At 38.5% G+C, this 17,186-nt stretch overlaps 1 protein-coding gene across 1 annotated transcript in view; it reads right to left on the reverse strand.

Annotated features, from left to right (window-relative positions):
• Positions 1-17,186, reverse strand: part of ADGRL3 (adhesion G protein-coupled receptor L3) — a 575,448-nt gene that overhangs the window by 53,525 nt on the left and 504,737 nt on the right. Inside the window, exon 24 of the mRNA XM_063294636.1 lies at positions 17,053-17,149. Within this exon, the coding sequence (XP_063150706.1) occupies positions 17,053-17,149 (97 nt within the window). The remainder of the gene's footprint in view (positions 1-17,052; positions 17,150-17,186) is intronic.

The following is a 17,186-nucleotide window of genomic DNA, read 5'->3' on the forward strand; positions in this document are numbered from 1 at the left end:
TCATTCTGTTATTTCTAGTCAACTTCTCTAACCTATCAAAATATTTTTTGTTCTGGTTTCCTTGGGTATTAGCTATCTAATCCAGTTTTGTGTTAACAGCAAATTTGATAAGGATTTCCTCCACATCTTCATCCAAGGCATTAGTAAAAATGAATGGTGCCACTGTTAAACCTGAGGTGTATTTCTTAGACCCCCAACCCCTGCTTGAAGCAGAACCACTGATGATAGCTTTTGAAGTACAGTTTCAAACCAACTATGGAGCCAGCTAATGGACAAATCAGGCACACACATAACTAGTTTGCTCATAAAAAGGTCAATGGCCACTTTTCAAATGCTGTGCTGCTATACTGAAATTAGTCAGCTGAAAAATGAAACAAGATTCTTTTTCAAAATCTTATAAACAAGAGAAAACTGCACAGAGAAGGGGTAAGGATTTGAACGAAAGATATATACAGGGAAAAAATGCACCTAATTTATGAATTTATATATAATTCTTAAAAAGCGCTAAGCAAAAAACCTGTGAGTTCTGCTGCAATATATGATTGAGATGAGCAAATAGAAAAGGAAGAACTGCAGTTGGAAGTTAACAGACAGCTGATCAAGGACTACCTGTTTACCATGAATGAACTCAAATCTCCAGGAATTGATGAACTGCATTCTTGAGTATTGAAGGAATTTGCTGAAACTGTGTCCAGATCTCATAACTTTGGGAAATTTTGGAGGAAGGGTGAAATGTCAGGTGTATGGAAGAAAGGAAATGGTTCTGTATCTTCAAATGAGTTTTTTTTTAAAGGACCTAAGGAATTATAGACCATTTCTCTTGAGAACCATACTCATCAAATTGCATCTAACCAGATGGTGATATCAGGTTTGGTACTACAGTTGAAGGTGTGGTCCTAGGCTCAGTAGTTTTCAACAATTTATTAACAACATGCATTATTTATTTATTTATTTATTTAAATTTATTGGCTGCCCAACTCCAGCAGACTCTGGGTGGCATATAAAACTAAAAAAAAATCACATAAAAACAATGAGAAACATTAAATCAACATTATAAAGTGGAAGAGATATATACCAAATTGCAGATGACACAAAAATTTGAATGGGATAGCTAGTAAGTTAGAAATAAAAAAGTGATCTTGACAAGGCAGAAATAATAGAATGAGATTTAATCGACATCTACTGTTAGGGAAGGTCTTCACTTAAAAATAAATAAAATGGAGTGGGAAGCCTAGCTTGGCAACAGTATTCGTGGGGAAACTATCCTGGAATAGAGATGTAGCTGTAAAAAAGGCAAACACAAACACATGTTTTTAGACTCTCGCTCTCCCTTGTCCCAATGATTACGTCTGTGGTCTTGCTGGGACACCTTATTCAATCACTGTTTCTAATCCTGCGCACCTTAAAAAGGATATAAACAGGAGTAAGAATAAAAAGACAATGATGCCAGTTAGGGGGTGTAACAGCCTTTGGAAAAGATGCCTGAAGGAGAAAATGACTACATTCTTCAAGTGCCTAACAATTCGTTCCCCATTTTCTCAGAGTGCAGGATATGGGATAATGGGAAGTGAATAGTGCTCCCTGCTCAGAAGAAACCAGTCAGTCATCTGCCAGGAACGCTTTGTATTGCTGCAGTGTGCACATAAGCCTTTAGGCATTTGTGAACACAAAAGGCTAAAAGATACATGAAACAGAATATGCAGAATTAGGAAGGAAATAGAAGCAGACATCTACTTACTGTTGAAGTGGAATATTTGGGTTAATGCTATTATTTATTTATTTGATTTACATTTCATCCTTAATGCTCTGATCATCTTAAATAATATTTAACATGTCACATTAAAATAAAGGCAAACAATACCAAATAAACGGACTTTTCTGACTATTAATGGATTCCTGAAATTAGCTGTTTTCTAGGCAATTCTGTCTCCTCTACACTTAGGAAGGAGCAGGACAATTTGATTAATTTATGCTGGCGTGGCAAGAAATGTGAAGGCACTTAAACTCATATGTTAACGGTCATGCTCTTCTTTATACCCCTTTTGGAGTAATGATATACAACACATTGACAGCATTATTGAGGAAACTCTGATATTTAAAGGCATGTATATCATACTGAATTATATACTGACTACTCGAAATTTAACATGTTCAGAACAAAGATGGGTTTTTCATATTCTGATAATAGTGAAAAGAATAATCCTTAGGAGAAGGAGAAATCCTATATTTCCAGATATAAAGGATTTGATTTCAGAGATGAGTGACTTAGCAATTTCTGAGAAAATTATATATGTGGTTAATCAGAAATGGTCACGTTATATTTCGCTTTGGAAAAACATCTTGGACTGGTTTGGTCAACATAGAAAGCTTAGTTTTTTTTAAAAAAAGACAAGATCTGTTGAACTCAGGATATAGTTATAATTACAGTTTTGTTTGTTCTTTTTATGAATTTTATTGTGTAATGTTTTTCTTTTTTTCTGTATATGGTAAATTGTTCATTTTTAGTTTAGTTTACATTATTTTATGTTTGCTTGTTTGAAAATGGACTAATAAAAACTCTCTGGTAAAAACAAAACAAAACAAGGAGCAGGACAGTTAACCAGTAACACTGACAATCTTTCTGTCTATGGCAGTACAGTCAAGCACTGTCAGTACTGTATCTTCATCACCATTCCAATAACCTTCAGGACTTCAACATCCTGTCCTTGGACTAAAGAGATGAGATACCAACTTTGGGTTTAAATAATACGGCTACAACAGGAAAGTTCAACTGAATGATGAAACCAGAATCCAATGTGCATGAGCATACTATAGCAAAAATTCTAAATATACAATGCAAAGTAAGACTAGGGATAGGTACCAGGTGATCAGGAATAGTTATTTATCTATGTCTCATCTTTGCTCCAGGAGCTGAAGGAGACGTACATAGAACTGTGTGTTGGTTGGGCTGAGAGATACTGAATGGCTGAAAGTCAGAAGACTCTTCTCCTTGGAGCTAAATTCCTATGCAATAAGTAATATAGCAAATTGAAGGATACAACTGTTGAAAAGAAGCATAGGGAGGAGAAATTGCACTGGAAGTTAAAAATATCCACATCTGCACAGAAATTCAAGAGAATTAACTTGCTTGCTCTTTCGAGAGCATTGCACTAAAATAAGTGGAAGAAGCAAATGCAAATGCAAAAGCAATATTGACATTGGTGTTTACTAATGACTATCCAAGAAAGAGGCAGATAATGCTTTTCAAAGGCAAACTGCACTCATTTGAAGGAAGACTGAAATAGTAATGGTGGTGGACTTTATTTAACCTGAGATTTGTTGAAGACAAAATAGGCCAAATACGATCATTCTAGGAAATTGTGGAGCTCTCTTGCTGACAAAGGAAGACAAAAAGGATTAGATATCCATGACTTGATTCTGAGAGAGAAGACTTCTTGGTGGAGTGCTTGATTTTACAGAAGATTAAAGGTGAGGTAATAAAACGCCTACTTTGAATTTTAAGAACACATTTTTTCAACAAATAAATGTCACAGCAAATAGCAGCTCCTAGACAACTAGTAAAAAAAAAAGCAAGATTAAGCTTGGTTAGTATTTGGGTGGAAGTGCATCTAGAAATCCCAGGGCCGTAGTCTACAATGCACAATGAGGAAAAAAAGCATCTCTGTAGAGGATTGTGACTATCCTGTTGCCAAGAAAACTACATGGATATGGACTATAGTAATCACAGCATATAGTGTCAAGAAGGGAAAAAAGGAAGTCAGCTGACTAAGTTGAAAATCTGAAAGTCAACTCAGACCCACACTGGACATGAAAACGGGAACATGAGACCTAAGAAGGGTTACTGCAATTATAGAGCTTGTATCAGGAAATGAAATGCACAGAATCAGCTAAGGTTATTGAGGGATGCTAACAGCAACAAAAATGGCTTATTCCAATATGTTCCAAATAAAATGTCAAAAGAAACAGTGGACCAGTAGCTCAGTGAAGATGTCAAATAGCAAATAATTAAAAAGAACTACTCTCTTCCTATTTTTGTTGAATCTAATCGGATAAGAGCTTGTATCTTCCTTCAGGCAACTCTGAAGTGTAGGTCCCAGAAGCAGGATTTTAGCTGGAGTCTGATAGAAACAGTTCCTGGAAAATGGATGAAGTGCCTGACTAGAGGACAGCAAACTGTCTGAACACATAGTTTCCCTCGTCACTTAAGTCAAATGTTTAATGTCACATTTGTCTTTGCTAAATGTTATTGTTATTTTCAGCCAGTTCCTCAAGATCATTTTGAAATATTGCCTTCCAGGTATTATCTACCCCACCCAGGTTTCTGTTGTCTGCAAATCTGATAAGCAGATCTGTCTGAAAATGTCAGATGAGTAATTTGTAGTTCCCCAAGTCTTACTATTCTCCCTTTTGGAAGATGGAAAAGTTTGCTCTCCTCCAGTCATCTGGCTCTTCATCCATTTCCCAAGTAATGCTCTATCCATTGATAATTAGTCCTTTTTGCTGCACCACGTGCAGACAAATAATTCTGCAAACAACAGTTGCAACCATATTACCATGATCTTTGAAGATCTGGGAGGAAGCTCAAGAATCTGGAAGCTCAGATGGTAGAAACAGGAAACCCTTCATACCAGCAAATTATCTATTCAGTATTACCTGTCCAACACACATAGAGCTCTGTTTTGGAGCACACTTTGTTTTTGGCAGAATTGCAGGGAAGGTATCACAGTATTCCTTTGCAGAGCAAACTTGCTCTTGTGTGCTGGAGGAACCTCAGACTTCAGCCCACACGTTCCTTCAATGTCCTTTCTACAGCAGCTTGAACTCTACTCATAACACTGCTTGCTAATGAAATTTCACCTGTTCTGAGGATTATTTTATTTGCTTAGTTTGTCATTGCTTTCAGCAGGAAAATAATTGTCCTAATTTTAGGATTTTATAATCCTAAAATTTATATGCTTTTTACGCTATTTTATGTTTTTCTGTCACATGACCACTATAAAGTTATACAAGACTATAAAGGGAAAAAAGAAGAATGTAAGTGAATAATTGAGTATGCACATAGTGTCAGGGGAGAGATTTGGTTTCTGTGATCATGGTTTGTGTTACCTGGATAAAGGGCAGCTGATTAGCAGGACTTACTGAATTGTGTATAGCCTACAGGTGAAAACCCTAAAGGAAGGGGCTCAAGGATTTATGCACTGTAGAAGGAAGTGGGTGTGTTGTTACAATGGGTCTTATTAAACACTCAGTGAAAATCAGAAACAATACTGGCTCATAAAGTTCACGGCTTTTGCTATGTTCACACTAATGCTAAAATTCTTAATATAAGAAGGCAAAGATTTAACAGGCATAACAGAGACCTGGTAGGATGACTCCCATGATTCAAATATAGCAAGTGAAGAATATCATTTATTCAAAAGGATCAGAAACAGAAAGGGAATGTACAGAAGGCTGAGTGCAGTCAAAAGTGTATTTTGGAAAATCTCAAAGTGTATTTTAATAAAGTCAGAGCAAGATAAGTAGGATTACATAGCAGAAGATGGAGTTTTTTTTTTTAAAGGATATACTAAAAACAAAATTGCAAACAATTCCAATTAGGAGAAATATGGAGGACAGGATAAGAAGTCAGTGTGGCTGCACAAAAACTTACTGAAGATCTGAAGGTAAAAAAGGACACAGACAGGAGATGGAAAGAGGGACAGATCACCAAGGAAGAGTACATATGCATAAGTTGTAGAGATGGTGTCAGAAAAAGTAAAGCTCAAATGAAGTGAAGGCGGTGCAGGATGCCAAACAGAACAGAAATTGCTTATTTAATTATATGGAAATAAAAAAGAAGACAAAAATGTAGTATTCCAGCTGTTTAATGAAGATGACAAAATGCTAAATTGTAACAAGAAAAAGACAGAGCTACCCAGCTTGTATTTTGGCCCTGTATTCTCCAAAGAGAGGCTATATATTCCACCAGGCAACTGTGCAGAGGAACATGAAGGGGCAGAAATGGAACTTGAAATTGACAGAACATTGTCAGGGAATTCTTTGAATGAGGGATAGATGAATTGCTTTCTAGGGTACAGAAGGACTTTGCTGATGGTCTGGCCGATCCTTAATGTCTGATCTTTCAAAATCCCAGAGAGTGGATGAAATGCCAGATGACTGGAGAAGAGCAACTGCAGTCCCTCTCTTCAAAAAGGAGTAAAAGCACGATCCAGGAACTTAGAGACCAGTCAGTCTGACATTGATAGCTGGGAGAAATTTAGAGAAAACCATAAAGAGACTGATTGGTAAGCAGCTTGAGAATAACACAGAAATTACCAGAGGTCAGCATGGATTTGTCAAGAAGAAATCCTTATTTTTTTGAATGGGTAATTTCCTTAGTGATGACTGGGGGAGGCACTAGCAAACCACCCCACTATAGTCTGCCAAGAGAACGTCGCAAAAGCGGTGTCCCCCCAAAGAGTCAGACATGACTCGGTGCTTGCACAGGGGACCTTTCACCTTTCGCAATTTCCTTAGTAGTTCGTGGGGATGCAGTAATCATTAAATATGTTAATTTCAGGAAATCTGATTAGGAAGCTAGTTAAGTATGGGTTGGATAGCATGTCTATTACGTGGATCCACAGCTGGTTGAAAATCATACTCAAAGAATGCTCATCAGTGGTTCCTCATCAAATTGGAGAGAGGTATCATGTGGGATGCCACAAGGATCAATCCTGGGTTCTCTACTCGTCAACAGTTTCATTAATGACTTGAATGAAGAGGTGGAGGAATGCTTATCAAATTTGCAGCTGACACAAAACTGGGTGGGATAGATAATACCCTAGAAGACAGAAATAAAATTCAACATTGATAGGTTAGACAATCTAGGTTGAAGTATCAGAATGAAATGTAATAGAACATGCAAAGTTCTACACTTAGGAAAAAGAAATCAAATATATAGGTGTAGGAAGGAGATACTTGTCTTGTACTTATAAAACAGACTGATGGCCTATTCCTCCAACTCAATTCTATAATCCTGTGAAAGATGTAGTCACAGTAAAACAGTTAATTCTGTATGCATATGTCAACTGCACAAAGAACTTGCACGTTAATTAACCCAAGAGAATCATATTTTAACAGTTAACAAAGATGCTTTAGTTTAGCTATTGGAATGTGAGATTAGAATCTGCATTCTTTTAAAGATATATTTTAACCTATTTAATTCTGCAAAAGTAATCACTAAGAGTACTAGAACTTTAATAATATGTTTTTCCTACATTTCTGGAAAAAAAGCCATTACTACTTTAAAAAAGGTAGATAATTTATATCCAGGCATTTGAATACTGAATCTTATTTACTTTGTAATCCTCTTTGCTGTATATTTAATGTTAGAATCTTATTTTAGACATGGAAATGCAGATTCAACCAGCCTGTAACGCTCATCTTCAGTATGAAATCAGGAGTATGATGCTGGAAAGTACCATAAAGAAAAGTGTATAAATTTAGCCTTAGGAAGAGAAGACCGAGGGGGATACAGTAGCAACTCAAATATGTAAAATCACAGAAAGGAGGAGGAGTACCCACAGAGACCGATTACTTTCACTTCTCCCCAAAATATTAACACTAGCCCACCATGTTGTATTATCTTATGAGGATCAGGACCAAGAGTGACAGGCATGATGCTAAACCACAGAACCTCTTACAGGGCTTCTGAGTCTTTTTATCTGAAATAGGATCAAAGAGGGGCACATCAGTTACAGCACAGACTAAACTGACACCTACTGTCAGGACTAATATAACAGATGGTAAAAAAGGTAGCAAAAGGAGGTTTGGAAATGATGCAATAGAAAGGTTTGGAGGTAAAATCAGAGATCTCTGTGCCCCTGACAAAAGGCATGTGTGCCTCTTTTTATTCTTCTCTGATTCAATGGATAGCTCCTTCTTCCCATTTTGTTTTTATCTCAGTAGGTTGAGGGATCAACCAGAGAACAGTGGATCAGTTGGAAACATTAGTGTTTAGGCACCTGGTCTTAGGACTGAAACTACAGAAGGGAGTCCAGGTACCATGGATAGTACTGATGGCTATTCCATGGGTGAGAATGAAGAGTGTAGACAAGTTGCCCAGGCTTGGATCTGTAGCTAAAAGCAATTTTCCCCAAAGGAGCACCCAAAGGTGAGCTTATGGCTTTTTTTTTTTTTTACATTCTGGCAGTGTGGGAAAGTATCTGCTGTCATCCAAGGCATAGCAAACAAAGACTGCCATGGGTGATAACCTGCTCTCACATTTCTGAGCATTTGGATGCTTCATTGCCATAAGCCAAAAGGCATAGCAGGGAAAGTCAGAGGTACTTCATATGAGAAAAGGAAAACAAGCAACAGGAGAATGAACTGGATAAGAAATAATCATATTTTCTTCACTTTTTCACAAAGGAAAGGTAGAGAAAGACCTAAGAACATTATTGCTGTGGCAGTAAAGCCACCACCACCACAAAATCTGAAGGGAGTGTGGGATGTGGCTCCTGCCAAACTTTTCCTCAGCTGCCTAACATTTCTTATGAAGTGTCTGTGCATTCTGGGGGGTGGGTGGGATTTTTGCTGGCTGAGCTGTGCTATACACCACTTACAGAAACCAGAGCTTAGCTACATTAACAGAAAAGGTGATGAGCAATTCAATTCTGAAAATACTTAGGTTTCATGAGATAGGAATCAGGTTATTAAAGTTTTGCATTTTAAGTGCCTTTCAGATTGAAGGTCTCCCTGTTTGAATATGAGATTAATTTTACTCAATTCATGAAGAAATATACAAGCAAGTTAAACTGGTTATTTCTAGCTATTGTTACATTCTTTTTTGCCATTTACATTTTACAGTATATTTTTCCACATCACATAGAATAAAGTCTTCAGATAGTAAGAGATGGAAAGAATATTTATTTACATATGTATATATATTCAAAATTACAAGTGCCTACATCTCTTAGAATATTTCTTAGAATAGTCTTTCTTAGAATAGTGAACAGGAACATTACCCAATTTTGACCTTTCTCTGTACCAGCAAAGCAGAAGGCGGAATGCCAAACTGCTGTTAGGTTTTTAGTCTAACATAATAGCCAAAAGTAAGGTAATGTTAGGTTTGGGTTTACGGTGAGACGGTAGGTGCAGTTGTGGCTGGTGCCCAGTGGGGCAGTGTGACAGGTGGTAGGCAGAGCCAGGGAGCTCACAAGCAAAGCCAAATGCTTTGGTTTATCTCCATCCTGCAGAGCCTGTGGAGAAAGAGGTTTTCAGAAGTTCTCTTACTGTGTTTATTGTGCACTGTTCGGAATACACAAAAGGGTAATCCTTCCACTCCTGGGCTTGCTATTGTAGTCCCAGCAGCTGTCATTCCACACTCTTGGTCCCTCCTTTCCACCCAAGCAGCTGTCATTCCCTTCATCTCCATTGCAAGAAGCAGTTGTGCTACACTGGTGGCAGCGGTCCTTCGCTTAATGTAGTTGGTCTCCGTGATCCACCCCTTTCCCCTGGTGGGCTCACAAGAAAAATCTATCCATCCATCCATCTGGTCTTGCTTCTCTTCTCAGCAGCCACCAAACAAAGATAGAATGATCAGACGGAGCATCTGTAGTGCGTCTCATTCCCTGCCTGGAGGCAGCTGCCACTCCTCGTGTTTCTGCCATTTCTAATACATACAGTACATATTTCTATAGCCCCAGTCGTGTGAACTGATACTGCTCTCTACTCCTGCCACTGTTTCCAACAGGTCAGCCGGTGCTGTAGCTCCAAAGCTCTGTTAGGGTTTTGCCTGCAATTCCTTTTTGTGCACACTGCCTCTCGATTGGAGTGTATGCTTCTTCCCATTGGGCTGGAGTAAAGGACTCGCTAAGACCATCCCTGCCCATCGCTCATGCCAAAAGGAAGCAGCAGGAAGAACATATCAAACAGGGAGGAAATGTGCCAGCCAGCGACTCAGGCACATCCACCTAAGTTTAACCCCGTCCCGTTTTGCCATCCCAATGTCCCGTTTTTGTCTCAAGGAAATATGGTCAGCCTACCCAATCCTCCATTTGCAAATGAGGAAATGCAGACTTACTTCGTGGGCTCTTTGGGGGAATTCAATTAATGGGAAGTTTGGATTACACAAAGAAAGCCACATGCACATTTAATTGGGTTGTGAGTGGGTGCCATAATCCCTGCTCCTGAACATTAACAGCATTGCTTGACCTTATTCTTGATGTCCATGTGGTCAGTTTGAATGCATAGACTTTCCTTGGACTTGGATCCTTGGTTGTATACAGTTCCTGATCCAGAGATCTCTGTCCGTAGGCAGGGATAGCTAATGAAATATAACTGCCTGCCTCAGGCAGAAGAAAATGCCTTGTTACCCAGCTCCTTTAACATGCACAAAGTTGATTTTTAAAGTACATTTAAACTCCTTAACTCTTTGGGTTAAATACAAAAACACTAGATCCTATGAAGAGGCTACACAAGAGATGAATACAGGCTGTTCCATATTTCAAGGAACTGTTTTTAGGATTAAAATGTACACATGGGCTAACAATCTATACAGAGCAGATCACTCTGAGTCATAAAACAAGCTAAGCTCTAGATAAAGTTAATTCATAGTAGTGAACTCGATTTTCACCCACCCCCATGTTTTTTAAACTTAATTTTTAAATTAAAACCGTTAAGTTAGTTTGAATCATTCATATAACTTTCTCATGGAGCAGCTGTGTCACAAGAGATTACCATAATTTTGGAAGAAGCAGCAAGTGGTAAGCTGTTTGGATCAACAGTTTTTGATCCAAACAGATTACCTCTTGCTTCTTCCAAAATAACCGGAACCCCAAATGTTAGCCTTGTTAGTCTACTAGGGCAGGGGAGTTTCTGCAGTTCGGAAATACTTTTCTTATGGCCAACCCAAATGCTACAATAGTAGGCAAACTATAATAGGTAAATTATTTTTTACTTCTTGAGGAAAAGAACCAGAATTTGCTTTCTTCTTCCCTCCATTACCATCACAACCTTCCATCCTTTTTGTTGTAATTCCACACCAATACACTTCTTATTTTCGCCTTTATTCACACACAACTTTCATTCATCCATCTGTATTCTTTCGCTCTCACTCACATTCTTATACAACTATCTCTGGGCATTTTATACAAATATAAAACCCCACACATAATGATTTAAGCATACTGAATGCACAAACCAAGAAAGAATTTCATTTTACAATAAAGATCGATTACAAAAATCAGATTGTCAGCAGCTGGCTAGATGATAGGGAGGGGAGCAGTGAATGAAAAACTAAATAAGAGATCAGACAGAATTCAGGCATTAAAGGGAAAGGGAGTCAGCTGGGTAGAGAAAAGGAGACAATGTGGGTGAAGAAAAGTAGGCAAGGAAGGAAATAGAGAGGGATAGTCATGCACTGCATACAATTTGCCATGCCTCAGGCTTGGCAGAGAATGGAAAAAACAAGAGGTGTCTGGGTGAATGTGCCTGAAATTTGCTCCCTGCTCCCTACCAGTAACTTTTCTGCCCTGAGGAATAATCCCCCTCCTTGCAATAAATGAGGGTGAGCGTGTACCCAACTCACCAGAATGATAAACTTACCTGATTCTAGGCTTTCTTTGGGATACTGAGGTTTCTCAGAAGCCACTAAAACCCCAAGCAGAAAGCCAAGACTGCAACTGCTCCTGATGTAACTTTCCTCCTGCCCTCCCCACCCACTGCTTCTTCCACATATTACCAATTACTATCCCTGATGGATCTGCAACAGAGCTGGACATTGCATGGGCTTCACCAGTTCAAATCTATGTTGATTATATGGAGGTTTGGGTCATGGGAAGACGATTGATCTTGGAAGCAGGTAAAATCACCCAGCCTTGCAGCTCTTTTAAAGATTCTTCACTTGAATTTCTCCTGTTTATTGTTCTGTTTGTTTTAATCTGGGCTGTCTGTTTAAATATGTTTTAACTGTTTTAATTCTCTTCGGGAGTTTGTAAGCCACCCAATGTCTAATGGAATGGCTGGCTGTAACAAATTTAATAATTGGAAAGAACTTGAAATGACTCAAGAAGGAGGGCAATATTTGAGATGTGTTAACATTTTAAAAAATGTAGTTTAAAGCTAGAAAACAAGTGAATTAGAAATCCAGAAGGCCCTGCATTTTATCTGTTTTTACAGAAGAGAGCAGCTGGATAGCTACTGACATCACAGATTTTACAATGTTTTAAGGTGGCAACCTAAGAAATATTTGTTTTCCTTGTTCCATATTTTCAGGATCAGAAACTGCTGCTATGCAGGCAGGTTCTCTTCTGCTGTTTGTCTGTCTCTTAAATGTGGTATCTTTTCCTTGTGGATAATAATTACTTAAAACCGTGAGTTGGGAGAAAGGCATATGGGGCCCCCAGCAAGACAAGTCAAGATGAGAATCTTGATGACCCAGTGGCTTATGAGTGCTTGGTCTCCACCCAGTTGGGAAGAAGGCTTTTTAAAGGCAGTAATATTGCCATCAATATTTATTTATTGCTGAATTTTTTTAAAAAATAAATTTACTTCTAACATATTTTGAAAAATAAATTATCTGTCTCTTCAGAGATTGAACAAAAGTCTTCATACTCTTTAGAGGTATTAAAGATATCCTTTATGGATTTTTTCCCCCAAGTGAAATGGTACATCAAAATGCAAAATGAACAGAAATGTTAGAATTTGTCTCAAAATATTTTTTGGCTAAAAAAACCTGTACCCAGCAGTGCATCTTTATTCAAAAGTTAAAGCATAACTTTAGAAATATTGCATGAAAAGGCATGTATTTGGCAGAGTTGCATACAAAAAACATGTATGAGAATTTGTTCCACACAGACTTGCATATATTACTGAAAGGGGCATATAAATGTGTATTTGAGGAAATATGTATAGAAAATCTCTGGGCTGAGGAAACTTAAACATGGTAGTTGCATTTTTGAGGGATTTTATTTTTGCATTTTTCTTTAAAAAAGAATTCCTAAAAAAAGGGATTTCTCACCTGAAGGGGGCAGCAGATTACAGCTTAACCGCAAGTAAGATTGTCAGGCTAAGTGGGAAACAGGTTTGTTTTTGATGCTGCTGGGTGTGTCTTGCAAGATGAGAGGGAGAAAATTGAAACCTCTTCTCAAAGTTGTGGATATAGCTGCAATTGGGCAGTAACATGATTAGCCAAAAAAAGGGGTGTGGGGCGGAGGGACTTTGCAATATTTTAAAGTCAGACATTACTTTTAAACATTGGTGATTCTTCTGAGTTTCTGAATAGTTAACTAGTTTTTCAAAGTTGTCCTACAAATTCACACAGGTGAATCCCTGCTCTCTTATGGCTGCCTTCTTATGGTTAGGATTGCAAAAAATGTTGCAAAAAGTTAGATGGTGATTGAGAGACTGTTAGTTATGCTCGTCCTGCTACTGTTATGCCCACGGGGGAAGGGGAAGTGATACTTTAAATTATAACCTGCAGTATAATTCAGGGTTGTTCTCCAATCTCTTGATGTTGTGGGTGTTTTTTTATAAAAATGCATCTCACCTATTGTGTCTGGGCTTGGAAACTGGGCTTGACTGAGCTGGTTAATACTTGGATGGGAGACTATCCAGGAATCCCTGGACTGTAGGCTAGACTGGGGAGTCAAAGAAACAACCCAGAGTGCTAAAGCAAGTCATTTTCACATTATCTTCAGGAAAATATATGCTGCTCTCCATGTATTTTATGGAGGAGGAGCTGAGGTTGGCTTGAGGATGTCTTTTTATTTTGTGTGTGTGTGTATGCCCGGTGTGGGGGAGGACAATGTGAGTTGATAATTTTAGGGAATATTTGTATATTGTGAAACAAGCTTTACATTTTTTTCCCTGTTTTCTCCCTAGATAAGTCTTCTCATTCTCTTATTGATCAGACTTTGGCACTTAGACAAGACGGCGTGCAGCTGCTCAGAAATTAGTGTTTTTCTTACCTTGGAAAGAACTACTGCGATGGTACCCAAGTCATATGTCTATTATTAGTGAGCAGCCTAGGTATGGGCTAGACCAAGTGCAATTATATAATTCAGCCTTCCTCAGTTGGGCACCCTCCTGAAATGTGGACTTTAATTCCTAGAGCTGAAAGCCAGGGTGGTGTTGGACTAGGAGTGGGGAGACCCACGTTCTAGTGTGCTGTTGGCCACAGAAAACACCACTGGGTGACTTTTGGCTAGTTTTCTCTCTTACACTGTAAGGAAAAATGGAGGAAGTGCTATGCGGGTCAATTTAAGCTCCTGAATGAAAGATATAAACTGATAGATTGTATAGATAGATAGACATGATAGATAGATAGATGTAGATAGATATAGATAGATGATAGAAAGATAATGATAGATATAGATCAACATCAGATTGGCTGCTGCTGAGAATTCTTGGGGTTAAAACTCTAGATATGTGGAGGATACCCAGGCTGGGGAAGGCTGACGTAGTTGAGAAAAGCTAAGGAAAGAAAATATTAATTTCAGTTGGTTAATTTACTTAAAAAGATTCTCACTTAGATTTCTCTGTGTTGAGAGCCCAGCTAGATAAGCTACTCTGGATGATCAGAAATGGGTTCCAGTAACAAACATACAGTTCCAGGAGCATTTATGTGGCTCATAACTTAAGTAATAGAAAAGTTATATTCTGTTAGCTGATGAAAAAGTGGCAGAGCAGAGACGGTGAATGCAAAGTGAACTCCAAATGCAGACACCTCCCTAACTCCCATGAAGCTAAGACTAGTTTTATTGAGAGTGGCTACAGCCTTCTTATGGAGTTGATTCCTGATCTGGTCTACCTGGTGGTGCTGAGAACACTCTTTCCAGTCTCATTGTGCTATACCTCCTTTCCTTCTTATGCTCATCTGAATTAGGGAGGAGTCTGTCTGAGCCTCCTCTGCATATTTTCTGCTTGTTTTGGACTTAAGATATGTTTTTCCCCTTGTTGCTTTGGTAACAGATCTCATCCATCTCCATCAAGGTCCTCTTTCTTACTCTTTGGAGTATCTTGAACTTCAAGAATTATTTTAATAAATTTACAGCAGTGGTGATTAGAATTTCATGGCAGAATAAGCTATCAAAGGAACTTAATTCCTATTTGGGTTCCGTCTTTTCCAATAAGGCAGCTTGTGGTCCCACTAGGCAATTAAAAAGAGCAAGATGAAGGGCTGTAGCTTGAAGTTAATACAAACATAACTAGGGAACATTTGCCAACTTTGAATGAGCTTCAGTCCAGAGGACAAATGAATTATATCCTAAGATACAGAAGGAACTTACTGATGGTCTGGCCAAATTGTTATCCATTACCTTTCAAAAGTCTTGGACAACAGGTGAAGAGCCAAATGTCTAAAGGAGGGCAAATATTATTCTCGCTTCAAAAAAGGCGAATGTGGGGAATTACGGATGAGAGTACAGCATCTTTACGTGGAAAAATTCTAGGGCAGACTATAATGCAATGAATCTATAAACCCTTTGGAAACAATGCAGTAATTATCAGAAGTCAGCATGGAATGGGGATACTTGGCCTGGGAGAAAAGATCATGAAATTTCAGTTATAACCAGTTGAATAAACAGTGTGACATCGCTGTATAAAAGGCAAATACAGGCTTTAATAAAGGGAAATAAAGTTTCTGAATCACAGGACTATTATTTCCTGTATTCTACTAAGCTCCTCACTTAAGATTTGAGTAGCGTTCTGGGCACTATGCTTAAGAAGAGTTCAGAAAAAAACAGAACAAAGTCACAGAAGGGCAGTGAGGAAGATCATTGGACTGACTGGAAAATACTTGGAAGAGAACTGTGTAAGTTCAGCCTTGAAAAGACAAGGAAGGAATTTACTGATGGTAAGGAAGGATATGGTAGTATCTCAAACATGAAACTTTATGGTAACCTAAGGGGTTTTTTTTCTGGCTGTAGTTTTAAGTTAGAGACCCACCTGTCCTCTGCTACAGCTATTGTAGCTAGTGTAGCACTGAGTGAAAATACCAGTCTTTTCATGGTCCCAGGAGACCATTCAGAAAACTGCCATTTCTTTCATTTCCCCCAAGAAAACTAACACCCATCACCTTGCTGTATCATGTTGGGATTTTCAGAGGAAAAAAATGGCAATTGCCAAGTGACATCCAATGGCCCTTGTTTTACCATTTTCCCCCCAATATGCTGTCTCTCTGTGGCCAAACCATGATGGGGGATTTCAGCTCTGTTTTTTAATACTTCACCTCAGCACTACTTTTACCCCCATCCTCCCACACATACACTTACCATCATTGCTGCTCCAATGAACATTCCCAGAACCTTTGAGAAAGTTGTTTTCCAGAGCTAGTGACCACTGATGGTGGTGGTGGTGGTGGTGGTGAAAAAGGCAAAACAAGTGGTGGGTGGGAGAAAGGAACATTTCCTGACAAGGATGTTTTTTCCTGTCCTCAGGACTCTGGCATGCCTTTTAATGGAGTTCAGAACATTGGCTTCTTTGATTTTAGAAAACTTAAGATCCAATTTTTAGACTGGCTGAAAACATTATCTTCATTACATTACTACATATACATGATATTAACATGGATTTCCCCATTGACCTCTGAAGACCTGAGGAAGGCTATGCTGGGAATATGGCATGACTCCACATTATGCAGCAAGTTTTCCCCATCGTGGAACCTTCCCCTGGACTTCAGTATTTAGCAGGTTATATCATGACCTTTCATGGATTGCAGTTAAACTCGACAGTTTCCAATACTTGTCTTGGCAGTAACACTAACATTAAGAAGACAGATATTTTTATTTGTGTTTAAGACCAGCAACCTGGCTTTAAAACTGTTCTGCCTCACTGCCCCAACTCCTTCTGCAACTGACTTTCACAACATTTGATATCCATGTTAAAGAACTGAGAGAAATTTAAAGGAAGTATTTTCTATTAATGAAATACAGTGCACAATGGATCTTTTATTCTGTGGTAAATTTTAATTCAAGGGAACAAGATGCTACATATTGCAAGGTTAACAAAGCATTGCTGTTTAGATTCTTCATAATTACAAAGGTCATATGTATTTGAAAAGTCCATAATTACCTCTGTTAAGTGATGCTGAACTGTTTATATCACCAGTGATGAAGGAGGATTCTGATTGCTTTCGAACAGTGTCATTCCACATCCTGCGAATTCGGCTCTGCAGAAGCACAAGAAGAAGGGGCAGAAGATGAACA

Source organism: Candoia aspera, chromosome 2, assembly GCF_035149785.1.
Source record: "Candoia aspera isolate rCanAsp1 chromosome 2, rCanAsp1.hap2, whole genome shotgun sequence".
NCBI lineage: Eukaryota > Metazoa > Chordata > Lepidosauria > Squamata > Boidae > Candoia > Candoia aspera.